Below are 19,159 nucleotides of genomic sequence, written 5' to 3'. Positions count from 1 at the left end.
ACCTGCCACGCCCGGTTTTTGTCCCCATTCACTTCCATTCATTTTTTGAAAGTTCGAGATATCGATGCCGTTCCAACTCTATATCATAAAGCTCACTGATGTTACCCCGACTCAGATACAGCATGGGGATTCGAACCCACACCCACCTGCCACGCCCGGTTTTTGTCCCCATTCACTTCCATTCATTTTTTGAAAGTTCGAGATATCGACGCCGTTCCAACTCTATATCGTAAAGCTCACTGATGTAACCCCGACTCAGATACAGCATGGGGATTCGAACCCACACCCACCTGCCACGCCCGGTTTTTGTCCCCATTCACTTCCATTCATTTTTTGAAAGTTCGAGATATCAACGCCGTTCCAACTCTATATCGTAAAGCTCACTGATGTAACCCCGACTCAGATACAGCATGGGGATTCGAACCCACGCCCACCTGCCACGCCCGGTTTTTGTCCCCATTCACTTCCATTCATTTTTTGAAAGTTTGAGATATCGACTCCGTTCCAACTCTATATCATAAAGCTCACTGATGTAACCCCGACTCAGAAACAGCTTGGGGATTCGAACCCACGCCCACCTGCCACGCCCGGTTTTTGTCCCCATTCACTTCCATTCATTTTTTGAAAGTTTGAGATATCGACTCCGTTCCAACTCTATATCGTGAAGCTCACTGATGTAACCCCGACTCAGATACAGCATGGGGATTCGAACCCACACCCATCTGCCACGCCCGGTTTTTGTCCCCATTCACTTCCATTCATTTTTTGAAAGTTCGAGATATCGACGCCGTTCCAACTCTATATCGTGAAGCTCACTGATGTAACCCCGACTCAGATACAGCATGGGGATTCGAACCCACACCCACCTGCCACGCCCGGTTTTTGACCCCATTCACTTCCATTCATTTTTTGAAAGTTTGAGATATCGACGCCGTTCCAACTCTATATCGTAAAGCCCACTGATGTAACCCCGACTCAGATACAGCATGGGGATTCGAACCCACGCCCACCTGCCACGCCCGGTTTTTGTCCCCATTCACTTCCATTCATTTTTTGAAAGTTCGAGATATCAACGCCGTTCCAACTCTAAATGGTAAAGCCCACTGATGTAACCCCGACTCAGATACAGCATGGGGATTCGAACCCACACCCACCTGCCACGCCCGGTTTTTGTCCCCATTCACTTCCATTCATTTTTTGAAAGTTCGAGATATCAACGCCGTTCCAACTGTAAATGGTAAAGCCCACTGATGTAACCCCGACTCAGATACAGCATGGGGATTCGAACCCACACCCACCTGCCACGCCCGGTTTTTGGTCCCATTCACTTCCATTCATTTTTTGAAAGTTCGAGATATCAACGCCGTTCCAACTCTAAATTGTAAAGCCCCCTGATGTAACCCCGACTCAGATACATTATGGGGATTCGAACCCACACCCACCTGCCACGCCCGGTTTTTGGTCCCATTCACTTCCATTCATTTTTTTTAAGTTCGAGATATCAACGCCGTTCCAACTCTATATCGTAAAGCCCCCTGATGTAACCCCGACTTAGGTACAGCATGGGGATTCGAACCCACGCCCACCTGCCACGCCCGGTTTTTGTTCCCATTCACTTCCATTCATTTTTTTAAAGTTCGAGATATCAACGCCGTTCCAACTCTATATCGTAAAGCCCCCTGATGTAACCCCGACTCAGGTACAGCATGGGGATTCGAACCCACGCCCACCTGCCACGCCCGGTTTTTGTCCCCATTCACTTCCATTCATTTTTTGAAAGTTCGAGATATCAACGCCGTTCCAACTCTAAATCGTAAAGCCCACTGATGTAACCCCGACTTGGGTACAGCCTGGGGATTCGAACCCACACCCACCTGCCACGCCCGGTTTTTGGTCCCATTCACTTCTATTCATTTTTTGAAAGTTCGAGATATCAACGCCGTTCCAACTCTAAATTGTAAAGCCCCCTGATGTAACCCCGACTCAGGTACAGCATGGGGATTCGAACCCACACCCACCTGCCACGCCCGGTTTTTGGTCCCATTCACTTCCATTCATTTTTTGAAAGTTTGAGATATCGACGCCGTTCCAACTCTAAATCGTAAAGCCCACTGATGTAACCCCGACTCAGGTACAGCATGGGGATTCGAAACCACGCCCACATGCCACGCCCGGTTTTTGGTCCCATTCACTTCCATTCATTTTTTGAAAGTTCGAGATATCAACGCCGTTCCAACTCTAAATCGTAAAGCCCACTGATGTAACCCCGACTTGGGTACAGCCTGGGGATTCGAACCCACACCCACCTGCCACGCCCGGTTTTTGGTCCCATTCACTTCCATTCATTTTTTGAAAGTTTGAGATATCAACGCCGTTCCAATTCTAAATCGTAAAGCCCACTGATGACACCCCGAGTTGGATAAAGCATTAGGATACGCGCCCGCCCGACCGGCACACGGCAATCACACTCGCATTTTCTCCGGAAATGCACATCTCTAGTTAGTGTGATTGCAGAATGCAAGCACACTATTGTTATTGTTATTTTCGTTTTCAATATATTATTATTATTCTGCCCGTTTTTTGTCCGTGCTTCTTCTCCCGCAGTTTTCGAGATATCGACCCCGTTCCAGCGCCAAATCGTCCGGCCCATACGGGAATAGAGCGCTTGTATACAACTTTTTGATCGAACCAACACTGTGGGCACAGTGCCCGTTTTAAGGTGCCCGTTTTTCCCCATTGACTCCCATTCATTTTGAAATGAATTTCGAGCTATCAACGCCGTTCCAACCCTTGATCGACCGGGTCATTAATTAGCGCCCAAATCCAAAAAATCATCCGGATACGCCCATCCGTGTGGCATTTATGCCCGTTTTTGCCCGAATTTTTGGACAAAAATCTTGACACCTTTGGCTTTCCACAGAACGTCAACGTGATGACGTAGACGGCATCTTCAGGCCGTTCTGAGAATAGAAAATGGCGGCCGCCAAAAAATCTGACTTATTTTGGTCTGTAACTAAAGTATTAGTGATTTTTAAGATGAAAACGCTGCACAGAATGAAATTATAGTGCAGTTAGACTTTGCAGTGAGCGTCATATCGTTCGCGCTGCAACAGAAACAAAGATATTTATATCCGTTAGCTTCAAGGCTAACGGATGCATTGAAATCAATGGGAATTGCTAAATGCTAAAAGAGGGACCGAAGTCTGAGTGCACTATGCCTGAAAGCTGTAAATGAGACACAGCCGATCATAGATTGCGCAATACCATGGCCCCTGCAGTGATAATCACATGTAAATGAATGAGTACTGATTTGTAAGCAGTACAAACGTGCAGAAATGCATTTTTTTACAGGTTTGGCTTTTCAAACACACCCAGAGTGAACTTGTGCTCACACCACAGCTTGTGCACAGATACAGTGGCCTGTCTGGGAGAAAGTATTCACACCCCACGCACCGCACCACTTCTAAACGCATGCGCGCCCCCGACCTGCGCACGCCCGCCGACCGGCACACGGCAATCACACTCGCATTTTCTCCGGAAATGCACTCTCTAGTTAGTGTGATTGCAGAATGCAAGCACACTATTGTTATTGTTATTTTCGTTTTCAATATATTATTATTATTCTGCCCGTTTTTTGTCCGTGCTTCTTCTCCCGCAGTTTTCGAGATATCGACCCCGTTCCAGCGCCAAATCGTCCGGCCCATACGGGAATAGAGCGCTTGTATACAACTTTTTGATCGAACCAACACTGTGGGCACAGTGCCCGTTTTAAGGTGCCCGTTTTTCCCCATTGACTCCCATTCATTTTGAAATGAATTTCGAGCTATCAACGCCGTTCCAACCCTTGATCGACCGGGTCATTAATTAGCGCCCAAATCCAAAAAATCATCCGGATACGCCCATCCGTGTGGCATTTATGCCCGTTTTTGCCCGAATTTTTGGACAAAAATCTTGACACCTTTGGCTTTCCACAGAACGTCAACGTGATGACGTAGACGGCATCTTCAGGCCGTTCTGAGAATAGAAAATGGCGGCCGCCAAAAAATCTGACTTATTTTGGTCTGTAACTAAAGTATTAGTGATTTTTAAGATGAAAACGCTGCACAGAATGAAATTATAGTGCAGTTAGACTTTGCAGTGAGCGTCATATCGTTCGCGCTGCAACAGAAACAAAGATATTTATATCCGTTAGCTTCAAGGCTAACGGATGCATTGAAATCAATGGGAATTGCTAAATGCTAAAAGAGGGACCGAAGTCTGAGTGCACTATGCCTGAAAGCTGTAAATGAGACACAGCCGATCATAGATTGCGCAATACCATGGCCCCTGCAGTGATAATCACATGTAAATGAATGAGTACTGATTTGTAAGCAGTACAAACGTGCAGAAATGCATTTTTTTACAGGTTTGGCTTTTCAAACACACCCAGAGTAAACTTGTGCTCACACCACAGCTTGTGCACAGATACAGTGGCCTGTCTGGGAGAAAGTATTCACACCCCACGCACCGCACCACTTCTAAACGCATGCGCGCCCCCGACCTGCGCACGCCCGCCGACCGGCACACGGCAATCACACTCGCATTTTCTCCGGAAATGCACTCTCTAGTTAGTGTGATTGCAGAATGCAAGCACACTATTGTTATCCGTTAGTCATATTATTATTATTTTTTTTCTTTTTATTATTCCACCACTTTCGTCGCCGGCTATCTCGCCCCGCAGTTTTCGAGATATCGACGCCGTTCCAACGCCAAATCGTCCGGCCTGTTGGTGCGACGCGGGCTTGTATACAGCTTTCGGATCCACCCGCCCGTTCGCCCGCCACGCCCGCTTTTGTAGCGTTTTTTTTCCCATAGACTTCCATTCATTTTCAAAAAAATTTTGAGATATCGACGCCGTTCCAACTCTAGATCATCCGGCCCGTTATTGGCGTCACTTATTGAAAAAAAGTTTTTTGATCCACCCGTCCGTTCACCCGCCACGCCCGCTTTTGTACCGATTTTTGGTCCCATTGACTTCCATTCATTTTCTTTGAATGGTTGTTGAATGGTTATTTCTATAACGTTTATTTAACCTATAAGAGTCCCATTCACTTCCATTCATTTTTTGAAAGTTTGAGATATCGACGCCGTTCCAACTCTAAATCGTAAAGCCCACTGATGTAACCCCGACTCAGGTACAGCATGGGGATTCGAACCCACGCCCAACTGCCACGCCCGGTTTTCGGCTCCATTCACTTCTATTCATTTTTTGAAAGTTCGAGATATCAACACCGTTCCAACTCTAAATCGTAAAGCCCCCTGATGACACCCCGACTTGGGTACAGCATGGGGATTCAAACCCACGCCCACCTGCCACGCCCATTTTTCGGCTCCATTCACTTCCATTCATTTTTTGAAAGTTCGAGATATCAACGTCGTTCCAACTCTAAATCGTAAAGCCCCCTGATGACACCCCGATTTGGGTACAGCATGGGGATTCGAACCCACACCCACCTGCCACGCCCGGTTTTTCAGCTCCATTCACTTCCATTCATTTTTTGAAAGTTTTAGATATCAACACCGTTCCAACACTATATCGTAAAGCCCACTGATGTAACCCCAACATGGGAACATCATGGGGATTCGAACCCACGCCCACCTGCCACGCCCGGTTTTTGGTCCCATTCACTTCCATTCATTTTTTGAAAGTTCGAGATATCGACGCCGTTCCAACTCTAAATCGTAAAGCCCACTGATGTAACGCCGACTCAGATACAGCATGGGGATTCGAACTCACGCCCACCTGCCACGCCCGGTTTTTGGTCCCTTTCACTTCCATTCATTTTTTGAAAGTTCGAGATATCGACGCCGTTCCAACTCTAAATCGTAAAGCCCACTGATGTAACCCCGACTCAGGTACAGCATGGGGATTCGAACCCACGCCCACCTGCCACGCCCATTTTTCGGCTCCATTCACTTCCATTCATTTTTTGAAAATTTGAGATATCGACACCGTTCCAACTCTAAATCGTAAAGCCCACTGATGTAACCCCGACTCAGATACAGCATGGGGATTCGAACCCACGCCCACCTGCCACGCCCGGTTTTTGGTCCTATTCACTTCCATTCATTTTTTGGAAATTTGAGATATCAACGCCGTTCCAACTCTAAATTGTAAAGCCCCCTGATGTAACCCCGACTTGGGTACAGCATGGGGATTCGAACCCACACCCACCTGCCACGCACGTTTTTTGTCCCCATTCACTTCCATTCATTTTTTGAAAGTTCGAGATATCAACGCCGTTCCAACTCTAAATTGTAAAGCCAACTGATGTAACCCCGACTCAGATACAGCATAGGGATTCGAACCCACACCCACCTGCCACGCCCGTTTTTCGGCTCCATTCACTTCCATTCATTTTTTGAAAGTTCGAGATATCGACGCCGTTCCAACTCTAAATCATAAAGCCCACTGATGACACCCCGACTTGGGTACAGCATGGGGATTCGAACCCACACCCACCTGCCACGCCCGTTTTTCGGCCTTATTCACTTCCATTTATTTTTTGAGAGTTCAAGATATTGACTCCGTTCCAACTCTAAATCGTAAAGCCCACTGATGACACCCCGAGTTGGATAAAACATTGGGATACGCACGCCTGCCCGACTGGCACACGGCAATCACACTCGCATTTTCTCCGGAAATGCACTCTCTAGTTATTATTATTATTCTGCCGGTTTTTTGTCCGTGCTTCTCCTCCCGCAGTTTTCGAGATATCGACCCCGTTCCAGCGCCAAATCGTCCGGCCCATATGGGAATGGAGCGCTTGTATACAACTTTTTGATTCGCCCGCCCGTTCACGTGCCACGCCCGCTTTTGTAGCGTTTTTTGGTCCCATTGACTTCCATTCATTTTTTAGAATGGGATTTTCCTATACTCAAATCGAGAGCTAGGATTTAAAGATAAAGTATTTACCCCCCCCTCCCCCAAACACACACTGTACCTCTTCTATACAGCATTTAGATACGCTCACTTCCCACTGATGTAACCCCACTCACATACAGCATTTAGATACATTCACTTCCCACTGAGCATGGGGATTCGAACCCACACCCACCTGCCACGCCCATTTTTATGCTTTTATTCACTTCCATTCATTTTTTGAAAGTTCGAGATATCGACGCCGTTCCAACTCTATATCGTAAAGCTCACTGATGTAACCCCGACTCAGGTACAGCATGGGGATTCGAACCTACGCCCACCTGCCACGCCCGGTTTTTGTCCCCATTCACTTCCATTCATTTTTTGAAAGTTCGAGATATCGACACCGTTCCAACTCTATATCGTAAAGCCCACTGATGTAACCCCGACTCAGATACAGCATGGGGATTCGAACCCACACCCACCTGCCACGCCCGGTTTTTGTCCCCATTCACTTCCATTCATTTTTTGAAAGTTCGAGATATCGACACCGTTCCAACTCTATATCGTAAAGCCCACTGATGTAACCCCGACTCAGATACAGCATGGGGATTCGAACCCACACCCACCTGCCACGCCCGGTTTTTGTCCCCATTCACTTCCATTCATTTTTTGAAAGTTCGAGATATCGATGCCGTTCCAACTCTATATCATAAAGCTCACTGATGTTACCCCGACTCAGATACAGCATGGGGATTCGAACCCACACCCACCTGCCACGCCCGGTTTTTGTCCCCATTCACTTCCATTCATTTTTTGAAAGTTCGAGATATCGACGCCGTTCCAACTCTATATCGTAAAGCTCACTGATGTAACCCCGACTCAGATACAGCATGGGGATTCGAACCCACACCCACCTGCCACGCCCGGTTTTTGTCCCCATTCACTTCCATTCATTTTTTGAAAGTTCGAGATATCAACGCCGTTCCAACTCTATATCGTAAAGCTCACTGATGTAACCCCGACTCAGATACAGCATGGGGATTCGAACCCACACCCACCTGCCACGCCCGGTTTTTATCCCCATTCACTTCCATTCATTTTTTGAAAGTTCGAGATATCAACGCCGTTCCAACTCTATATCGTAAAGCTCACTGATGTAACCCCGACTCAGATACAGCATGGGGATTCGAACCCACGCCCACCTGCCACGCCCGGTTTTTGTCCCCATTCACTTCCATTCATTTTTTGAAAGTTTGAGATATCGACTCCGTTCCAACTCTATATCATAAAGCTCACTGATGTAACCCCGACTCAGAAACAGCTTGGGGATTCGAACCCACGCCCACCTGCCACGCCCGGTTTTTGTCCCCATTCACTTCCATTCATTTTTTGAAAGTTTGAGATATCGACTCCGTTCCAACTCTATATCGTGAAGCTCACTGATGTAACCCCGACTCAGATACAGCATGGGGATTCGAACCCACACCCATCTGCCACGCCCGGTTTTTGTCCCCATTCACTTCCATTCATTTTTTGAAAGTTCGAGATATCGACGCCGTTCCAACTCTATATCGTGAAGCTCACTGATGTAACCCCGACTCAGATACAGCATGGGGATTCGAACCCACACCCACCTGCCACGCCCGGTTTTTGACCCCATTCACTTCCATTCATTTTTTGAAAGTTTGAGATATCGACGCCGTTCCAACTCTATATCGTAAAGCCCACTGATGTAACCCCGACTCAGATACAGCATGGGGATTCGAACCCACGCCCACCTGCCACGCCCGGTTTTTGTCCCCATTCACTTCCATTCATTTTTTGAAAGTTCGAGATATCAACGCCGTTCCAACTCTAAATGGTAAAGCCCACTGATGTAACCCCGACTCAGATACAGCATGGGGATTCGAACCCACACCCACCTGCCACGCCCGGTTTTTGTCCCCATTCACTTCCATTCATTTTTTGAAAGTTCGAGATATCAACGCCGTTCCAACTGTAAATGGTAAAGCCCACTGATGTAACCCCGACTCAGATACAGCATGGGGATTCGAACCCACACCCACCTGCCACGCCCGGTTTTTGGTCCCATTCACTTCCATTCATTTTTTGAAAGTTCGAGATATCAACGCCGTTCCAACTCTAAATTGTAAAGCCCCCTGATGTAACCCCGACTCAGATACATTATGGGGATTCGAACCCACACCCACCTGCCACGCCCGGTTTTTGGTCCCATTCACTTCCATTCATTTTTTTTAAGTTCGAGATATCAACGCCGTTCCAACTCTATATCGTAAAGCCCCCTGATGTAACCCCGACTTAGGTACAGCATGGGGATTCGAACCCACGCCCACCTGCCACGCCCGGTTTTTGTCCCCATTCACTTCCATTCATTTTTTGAAAGTTCGAGATATCAACGCCGTTCCAACTCTAAATCGTAAAGCCCACTGATGTAACCCCGACTTGGGTACAGCCTGGGGATTCGAACCCACACCCACCTGCCACGCCCGGTTTTTGGTCCCATTCACTTCTATTCATTTTTTGAAAGTTCGAGATATCAACGCCGTTCCAACTCTAAATTGTAAAGCCCCCTGATGTAACCCCGACTCAGGTACAGCATGGGGATTCGAACCCACACCCACCTGCCACGCCCGGTTTTTGGTCCCATTCACTTCCATTCATTTTTTGAAAGTTTGAGATATCGACGCCGTTCCAACTCTAAATCGTAAAGCCCACTGATGTAACCCCGACTCAGGTACAGCATGGGGATTCGAAACCACGCCCACATGCCACGCCCGGTTTTTGGTCCCATTCACTTCCATTCATTTTTTGAAAGTTCGAGATATCAACGCCGTTCCAACTCTAAATCGTAAAGCCCACTGATGTAACCCCGACTTGGGTACAGCCTGGGGATTCGAACCCACACCCACCTGCCACGCCCGGTTTTTGGTCCCATTCACTTCCATTCATTTTTTGAAAGTTTGAGATATCAACGCCGTTCCAATTCTAAATCGTAAAGCCCACTGATGACACCCCGAGTTGGATAAAGCATTAGGATACGCGCCCGCCCGACCGGCACACGGCAATCACACTCGCATTTTCTCCGGAAATGCACATCTCTAGTTTTTATTTTTATTTTTATTATTATTCTGCCCGTTTTTGTCCGCGTTTCTTCGTCCGCAGTTTTCGAGATATCGACTCCGTTCCAACGCCAAATCGTCCGGCCCATACGGGAATAGATCGCTTGTATACAGGTTTTCGATCCGCCCGCCCGATCGCCCGCCACGCCCGTTTTTCCGGAATTTTTTTCCCATAGACTTCCATTCATTTTCGAAAAAATGTTGAGATATCGACGCCGTTCCAACTTTAAATCGTCCGGCCCATTATTGCCGTTACTTCGTGTTTTTTGCTTTTCGATCCGTTCCCCCGTTCACCCACCACGCCCGCTTTTTTACCGTTTTTTGGTCCCATTGACTTCCATTCATTTTTCTGAACGGTTGTTGAATGGTTATTTCTACAACCTTTATTTAACCTATAAGAGTCCCATTCACTTCCATTCATTTTTTGAAAGTTCGAGATATCAACACCGTTCCAACTCTAAATTGTAAAGCCCACTGATGTAACCCCGACATGGGTACAGCATGGGGATTCGAACCCACACCCACCTGCCACGCCCAGTTTTCGGGTCCATTCACTTCCATTCATTTTTTGAAAGATTGAGATATCAACACCGTTCCAACTCTATATCGTAAAGCCCACTGATGTAACCCCGACATGGGTACAGCATGGGGATTCGAACCCACACCCACCTGCCACGCCCGGTTTTCGGCTCTATTCAATTCCATTCATTTTTTGAAAGTTCGAGATATCGACGCCGTTCCAACTCTAAATCGTAAAGCCCACTGATGTAACCCCGACTTGGGTACAGCATGGGGATTCGAACCCACGCCCACCTGCCACGCCCGGTTTTTGGTCCCATTCACTTCCATTCATTTTTTGAAAGTTCGAGATATCGACGCCGTTCCAACTCTATATTGTAAAGCCCACTGATGTAACCCCGACTCAGGTACAGCAAGGGGATTCGAACCCACACCCACCTGCCACGCCCAGTTTTCGGGTCCATTCACTTCCATTCATTTTTTGAAAGATTGAGATATCAACACCGTTCCAACTCTATATCGTAAAGCCCACTGATGTAACCCCGACATGGGTACAGCATGGGGATTCGAACCCACACCCACCTGCCACGCCCGGTTTTCGGCTCTATTCAATTCCATTCATTTTTTGAAAGTTCGAGATATCGACGCCGTTCCAACTCTAAATCGTAAAGCCCACTGATGTAACCCCGACTTGGGTACAGCATGGGGATTCGAACCCACGCCCACCTGCCACGCCCGGTTTTTGGTCCCATTCACTTCCATTCATTTTTTGAAAGTTCGAGATATCGACGCCGTTCCAACTCTATATTGTAAAGCCCACTGATGTAACCCCGACTCAGGTACAGCATGGGGATTAGAACCCACACCCACCTGCCACGCCCGGTTTTCGGCTCCATTCACTTCCATTCATTTTTTGAAAGTTCGAGATATCGACGCCGTTCCAACTCTATATTGTAAAGCCCACTGATGTAACCCCGACTCAGGTACAGCATGGGGATTCGAACCCACGCCCACCTGCCACGCCCGGTTTTTGGTCCCATTCACGTCCATTCATTTTTTGAAAGTTCGAGATATCGACGCCGTTCCAACTCTATATTGTAAAGCCCACTGATGTAACCCCGACTCAGGTACAGCATGGGGATTCGAACCCACACCCACCTGCCACGCCCTGTTTTCGGCTCCATTCACTTCCATTCATTTTTTGAAAGTTTGAGATATCAACACCGTTCCAACTCTATATCGTAAAGCCCACTGATGTAACCCCGACTTGGGTACAGCATGGGGATTCGAACCCACACCCACCTGCCACGCCCGGTTTTCGGCTCCATTCACTTCCATTCATTTTTTGAAAGTTTGAGATATCAACACCGTTCCAACTCTATATCGTAAAGCCCACTGATGTAACCCCGACTCAGGTACAGCATGGGGATTCGAACCCACACCCACCTGCCACGCCCGGTTTTCGGCTCCATTCACTTCCATTCATTTTTTGAAAGTTCGAGATATCGACGCTGTTCCAACTCTAAATCGTAAAGCCCCCTGATGTAACCCCAACATGGGTACAGCATGGGGATTCGAACCCACGCCCACCTGCCACGCCCGGTTTTTGGTCCCATTCACTTCCATTCATTTTTTGAAAGTTCGAGATATCGACGCCGTTCCAACTCTATATTGTAAAGCCCACTGATGTAACCCCGACTCAGGTACAGCATGGGGATTCGAACCCACACCCACCTGCCACGCCCGGTTTTCGGCTCCATTCACTTCCATTCATTTTTTGAAAGATTGAGATATCAACACCGTTCCAACTCTATATCGTAAAGCCCACTGATGTAACCTCGACTTGGGTACAGCATGGGGATTCGAACCCACACCCACCTGCCACGCCCATTTTTCGGCTCTATTCACTTCCATTCATTTTTTGAAAGTTCGAGATATCGACGCCGTTCCAACTCTAAATCGTAAAGCCCCCTGATGACACCCCAACATGGGTACAGCATGGGGATTCGAACCCACGCCCACCTGCCATGCCCGGTTTTTGGTCCCATTCACTTCCATTCATTTTTTGGAAATTTGAGATATCAACGCCGTTCCAACTCTATATTGTAAAGCCCACTGATGTAACCCCGACTTGGGTACAGCATGGGGATTCGAACCCACGCCCACCTGCCATGCCCGGTTTTTGGTCCCATTCACTTCCATTCATTTTTTGGAAATTTGAGATATCAACGCCGTTCCAACTCTAAATCGTAAAACCCACTGATGACACCCCGAGTTGGATAAAGCATTGGGATACGCACGCCCGCCCGACCGGCACACGGCAATCACACTCGCATTTTCTCCGGAAATGCACTCTCTAGTTTTTATTATTATTCTGCCCGTTTTTGTCCGCGTTTCTTCGTCCGCAGTTTTCGAGATATCGACTCCGTTCCAACGCCAAATCGTCCGGCCCATACGGGAATAGATCGCTTGTATACAGGTTTTCGATCCGCCCGCCCGATCGCCCGCCACGCCCGTTTTTCCGGAATTTTTTTCCCATAGACTTCCATTCATTTTCGAAAAAATGTTGAGATATCGACGCCGTTCCAACTTTAAATCGTCCGGCCCATTATTGCCGTTACTTCGTGTTTTTTGCTTTTCGATCCGTTCCCCCGTTCACCCACCACGCCCGCTTTTTTACCGTTTTTTGGTCCCATTGACTTCCATTCATTTTTTCTGAACGGTTGTTGAATGGTTATTTCTACAACCTTTATTTAACCTATAAGAGTCCCATTCACTTCCATTCATTTTTTGAAAGTTCGAGATATCAACACCGTTCCAACTCTAAATTGTAAAGCCCACTGATGTAACCCCGACATGGGTACAGCATGGGGATTCGAACCCACACCCACCTGCCACGCCCAGTTTTCGGGTCCATTCACTTCCATTCATTTTTTGAAAGATTGAGATATCAACACCGTTCCAACTCTATATCGTAAAGCCCACTGATGTAACCCCGACATGGGTACAGCATGGGGATTCGAACCCACACCCACCTGCCACGCCCGGTTTTCGGCTCTATTCAATTCCATTCATTTTTTGAAAGTTCGAGATATCGACGCCGTTCCAACTCTAAATCGTAAAGCCCACTGATGTAACCCCGACTTGGGTACAGCATGGGGATTCGAACCCACGCCCACCTGCCACGCCCGGTTTTTGGTCCCATTCACTTCCATTCATTTTTTGAAAGTTCGAGATATCGACGCCGTTCCAACTCTATATTGTAAAGCCCACTGATGTAACCCCGACTCAGGTACAGCAAGGGGATTCGAACCCACACCCACCTGCCACGCCCAGTTTTCGGGTCCATTCACTTCCATTCATTTTTTGAAAGATTGAGATATCAACACCGTTCCAACTCTATATCGTAAAGCCCACTGATGTAACCCCGACATGGGTACAGCATGGGGATTCGAACCCACACCCACCTGCCACGCCCGGTTTTCGGCTCTATTCAATTCCATTCATTTTTTGAAAGTTCGAGATATCGACGCCGTTCCAACTCTAAATCGTAAAGCCCACTGATGTAACCCCGACTTGGGTACAGCATGGGGATTCGAACCCACGCCCACCTGCCACGCCCGGTTTTTGGTCCCATTCACTTCCATTCATTTTTTGAAAGTTCGAGATATCGACGCCGTTCCAACTCTATATTGTAAAGCCCACTGATGTAACCCCGACTCAGGTACAGCATGGGGATTAGAACCCACACCCACCTGCCACGCCCGGTTTTCGGCTCCATTCACTTCCATTCATTTTTTGAAAGTTCGAGATATCGACGCCGTTCCAACTCTATATTGTAAAGCCCACTGATGTAACCCCGACTCAGGTACAGCATGGGGATTCGAACCCACGCCCACCTGCCACGCCCGGTTTTTGGTCCCATTCACGTCCATTCATTTTTTGAAAGTTCGAGATATCGACGCCGTTCCAACTCTATATTGTAAAGCCCACTGATGTAACCCCGACTCAGGTACAGCATGGGGATTCGAACCCACACCCACCTGCCACGCCCTGTTTTCGGCTCCATTCACTTCCATTCATTTTTTGAAAGTTTGAGATATCAACACCGTTCCAACTCTATATCGTAAAGCCCACTGATGTAACCCCGACTTGGGTACAGCATGGGGATTCGAACCCACACCCACCTGCCACGCCCGGTTTTCGGCTCCATTCACTTCCATTCATTTTTTGAAAGTTTGAGATATCAACACCGTTCCAACTCTATATCGTAAAGCCCACTGATGTAACCCCGACTCAGGTACAGCATGGGGATTCGAACCCACACCCACCTGCCACGCCCGGTTTTCGGCTCCATTCACTTCCATTCATTTTTTGAAAGTTCGAGATATCGACGCTGTTCCAACTCTAAATCGTAAAGCCCCCTGATGTAACCCCAACATGGGTACAGCATGGGGATTCGAACCCACGCCCACCTGCCACGCCCGGTTTTTGGTCCCATTCACTTCCATTCATTTTTTGAAAGTTCGAGATATCGACGCCGTTCCAACTCTATATTGTAAAGCCCACTGATGTAACCCCGACTCAGGTACAGCATGGGGATTCGAACCCACACCCACCTGCCACGCCCGGTTTTCGGCTCCATTCACTTCCATTCATTTTTTGAAAGATTGAGATATCAACACCGTTCCAACTCTATATCGTAAAGCCCACTGATGTAACCTCGACTTGGGTACAGCATGGGGATTCGAACCCACACCCACCTGCCACGCCCATTTTTCGGCTCTATTCACTTCCATTCATTTTTTGAAAGTTCGAGATATCGACGCCGTTCCAACTCTAAATCGTAAAGCCCCCTGATGACACCCCAACATGGGTACAGCATGGGGATTCGAACCCACGCCCACCTGCCATGCCCGGTTTTTGGTCCCATTCACTTCCATTCATTTTTTGGAAATTTGAGATATCAACGCCGTTCCAACTCTATATTGTAAAGCCCACTGATGTAACCCCGACTTGGGTACAGCATGGGGATTCGAACCCACGCCCACCTGCCATGCCCGGTTTTTGGTCCCATTCACTTCCATTCATTTTTTGGAAATTTGAGATATCAACGCCGTTCCAACTCTAAATCGTAAAACCCACTGATGACACCCCGAGTTGGATAAAGCATTGGGATACGCACGCCCGCCCGACCGGCACACGGCAATCACACTCGCATTTTCTCCGGAAATGCACTCTCTAGTTACTTCTGTTATGGTACCGAATACCGGAGAGCTGAGTCAAGCACTCTAGTCCATGAACTATGGAAGCCCCAAAGGGTCAAAACACACTCACTTCGTGTAGAAACGTCCATACTACAGTATCTATATTTGCATATGTGTACTTGAGTATGTGTGTATGTATTTGCATATGTGTACTTGAGTATGTGTGTATGTATTTGCATATGTGTACTTGAGTATGTGTGTATGTATTTGCATATGTGAATATGTTTGTATATGGGTATTTACATGTGTGACTTTGTATGTATATGGGTATATATGTGCATGTACTGTATATATGTGGCTATATTGGCCTAATTGTGCAATAATTTCACGTCACTTTACTATTTAATAATCTGATAGTTTAATTACTACTCAATTTTTACACTAGCAATATACCTTATGCATCATTACAGTTATTCATTTTATGTAAATAACAAGAAAGACTCGGTTCTATTTTTTTTCTGTTTGCTTTTGTTTTGTTTTTGTACTGTTAATTATTTGTTGTATTATGCTACTGGGGCTTTAATTTCCTTCAGGATCAACAAAGAATCTATCTATCTATCTATCTATCTATCTATCTATCCATCCATCCATCCATCCATCCATCCATCCATCCATCCATCTATCTAACCATTGACACAATACAACCACAGAAAAGTCTGTTACAAAAACTCCCTTACAGTTTTCTCTTGTCCCAGCAGTTTTTAACAGAAGTACATTTAGCATAAAATGTGTTCACCATTTTAATTGTAACATTTCACTTAAAAATCCTTCTTTTCTATAACATTTACACAGATTTTTTTAAATGCGATTAATCGCGATTAACTACATGAAATTCTGAGATTAATCGCGATTAAAAATTTTAATCGTTTGACAGCCCTAATATATATATATATATATATATATATATATATATATATATATATATATATATACAGTGTATCACAAAAGTGAGTACACCCCTCACATTTCTGCAGATATTTAAGTATATCTTTTCATGGGACAACACTGACAAAATGACACTTTGACACAATGAAAAGTAGTCTGTGTGCAGCTTATATAACAGTGTAAATTTATTCTTCCCTCAAAATAACTCAATATACAGCCATTAATGTCTAAACCACCGGCAACAAAAGTGAGTACATTCCTAAGAGACTACACCCCTAAATGTCCAAATTGAGCACTGCTTGTCATTTTCCCTCCAAAATGTCATGTGATTTGTTAGTGTTACTAGGTCTCAGGTGTCCATAGGGAGCAGGTGTGTTCAATTTAGTAGTACAGCTCTCACACTCTCTCATACTGGTCACTGAAAGTTCCAACATGGCACCTCATGGCAAAGAACTCTCTGAGGATCTTAAAAGACGAATTGTTGCACTACATGAAGATGGCCAAGGCTACAAGAAGATTGCCAACACCCTGAAACTGAGCTGCAGCACAGTGGCCAAGATCATCCAGCGTTTTAAAAGAGCAGGGTCCACTCAGAACAGACCTCGCGTTGGTCGTCCAAAGAAGCTGAGTGCACGTGCTCAGCGTCACATCCAACTGCTGTCTTTGAAAGATAGGCGCAGGAGTGCTGTCAGCATTGCTGCAGAGATTGAAAAGGTGGGGGGTCAGCCTGTCAGTGCTCAGACCATACGCCGCACACTACATCAAATTGGTCTGCATGGCTGTCACCCCAGAAGGAAGCCTCTTCTGAAGTCTCTACACAAGAAAGCCCGCAAACAGTTTGCTGAAGACATGTCAACAAAGGACATGGATTACTGGAACCATGTCCTATGGTCTGATGAGACCAAGATTAATTTGTTTGGTTCAGATGGTCTCAAGCATGTGTGGCGGCAATCAGGTGAGGAGTACAAAGATAAGTGTGTCATGCCTACAGTCAAGCATGGTGGTGGGAATGCCATGGTCTGGGGCTGCATGAGTGCAGCCGGTGTTGGGGAGTTACATTTCATTGAGGGACACATGAACTCCAATATGTACTGTGAAATACTGAAGCAGAGCATGATCCCCTCCCTCTGGAAACTGGGTCGCAGGGCAGTGTTCCAGCATGATAATGACCCCAAACACACCTCTAAGACGACCACTGCTTTATTGAAGAGGCTGAGGGTAAAGGTGATGGACTGGCCAAGCATGTCTCCAGACCTAAACCCAATAGAACATCTTTGGGGCATCCTCAAGCGGAAGGTGGAGGAGCGCAAAGTCTCGAATATCCGCCAGCTCCGTGATGTCGTCATGGAGGAGTGGAAAAGCATTCCAGTGGCAACCTGTGAAGCTCTGGTAAACTCCATGCCCAGGAGAGTTAAGGCAGTTCTGGGAAATAATGGTGGCCACACAAAATATTGACACTTCAGGAACTTTCACTAAGGGGTGTACTCACTTTTGTTGCCGGAGGTTTAGACATTAATGGCTGTATATTGAATTATTTTGAGGGAAGAATAAATTTACACTGTTATATAAGCTGCACACAGACTACTTTTCATTGTGTCAAAGTGTCATTTTGTCAGTGTTGTCCCATGAAAAGATATACTTAAATATCTGCAGAAATGTGAGGGGTGTACTCACTTTTGTGATACACTGTATATATATATATATATATATATATATATATATATATATAAATGTAGCTTAAAATACAAATCTACACATCGTATATAAGTTCAGATTAAAAGAACACAGGAACATTTAATAACACAGTTAACACTAAAGAGAAGGAATCTGACTTGTAGTTACTCTTCTCTGTTCTTTTTCAGACATGCACTCACAGGCATCCACAACTGTGCAACTGTGCTAGTGCATCTCTTACTAACAGGAGTGACCAATTCCATTTTGCTCTTTATGACTATTGAATGGCTGTGAAATAAACTAAAAGACATTATAATCCAGCCCACTTCACTTCTTTAACAGCGAGTATTAAATTTTCCAGTTGTTCCATCAGCAGATTCAATATCGTGTTGAGGTATAAAGAAACCATGCATGTCTACATGTAACTCTACATTTACACATACACGTGCCAGTTCTGTAAATGACTTTCCATCGAGAACGAGAAGAAAGTCCGACTCGTCAGCATTGCTGTTTATGACTGAAGTTAGGACTACACCTGGAAACAAGCAGCAAACACAAGTAATTAAAACAGATATCAAATCAGTTGTTTTTTAAAGAAAACATTGTGAACATTTGTAGAGATTCTTAATAATTGCTCACCATCATCCTCTTCAGTTGCGCCGGGCCGTGGAACAAAAACGGGCTCTGTGGGCGTGCAGTTTTCTGAGCTCCATTCCACCCGCTGCTTTGTCTCAACATCCAGCTTAATGACCTACCCCCAAAAATCCGTA

At 46.3% G+C, this 19,159-nt stretch overlaps 1 protein-coding gene across 1 annotated transcript in view; it reads right to left on the bottom strand.

Moving 5' to 3' along the window:
• The window catches only part of bco1 (beta-carotene oxygenase 1), a 50,632-nt gene that overhangs the window by 23,087 nt on the left and 8,386 nt on the right, over window positions 1–19,159 (bottom strand). The window contains exons 11-12 of the mRNA XM_063013178.1: window positions 19,029–19,140; window positions 18,833–18,924 (exon numbers count right to left, since the gene is read on the bottom strand). Coding sequence (XP_062869248.1) covers window positions 18,833–18,924; window positions 19,029–19,140 — 204 coding nt within the window. The remainder of the gene's footprint in view (window positions 1–18,832; window positions 18,925–19,028; window positions 19,141–19,159) is intronic.

This window comes from Trichomycterus rosablanca, chromosome 17 (assembly GCF_030014385.1).
Source record: "Trichomycterus rosablanca isolate fTriRos1 chromosome 17, fTriRos1.hap1, whole genome shotgun sequence".
Lineage (NCBI taxonomy): Eukaryota > Metazoa > Chordata > Actinopteri > Siluriformes > Trichomycteridae > Trichomycterus > Trichomycterus rosablanca.
The sequence above is the reverse complement of the archived record's forward strand: the minus strand, read 5'-3'. Positions and strand labels throughout refer to the sequence as shown.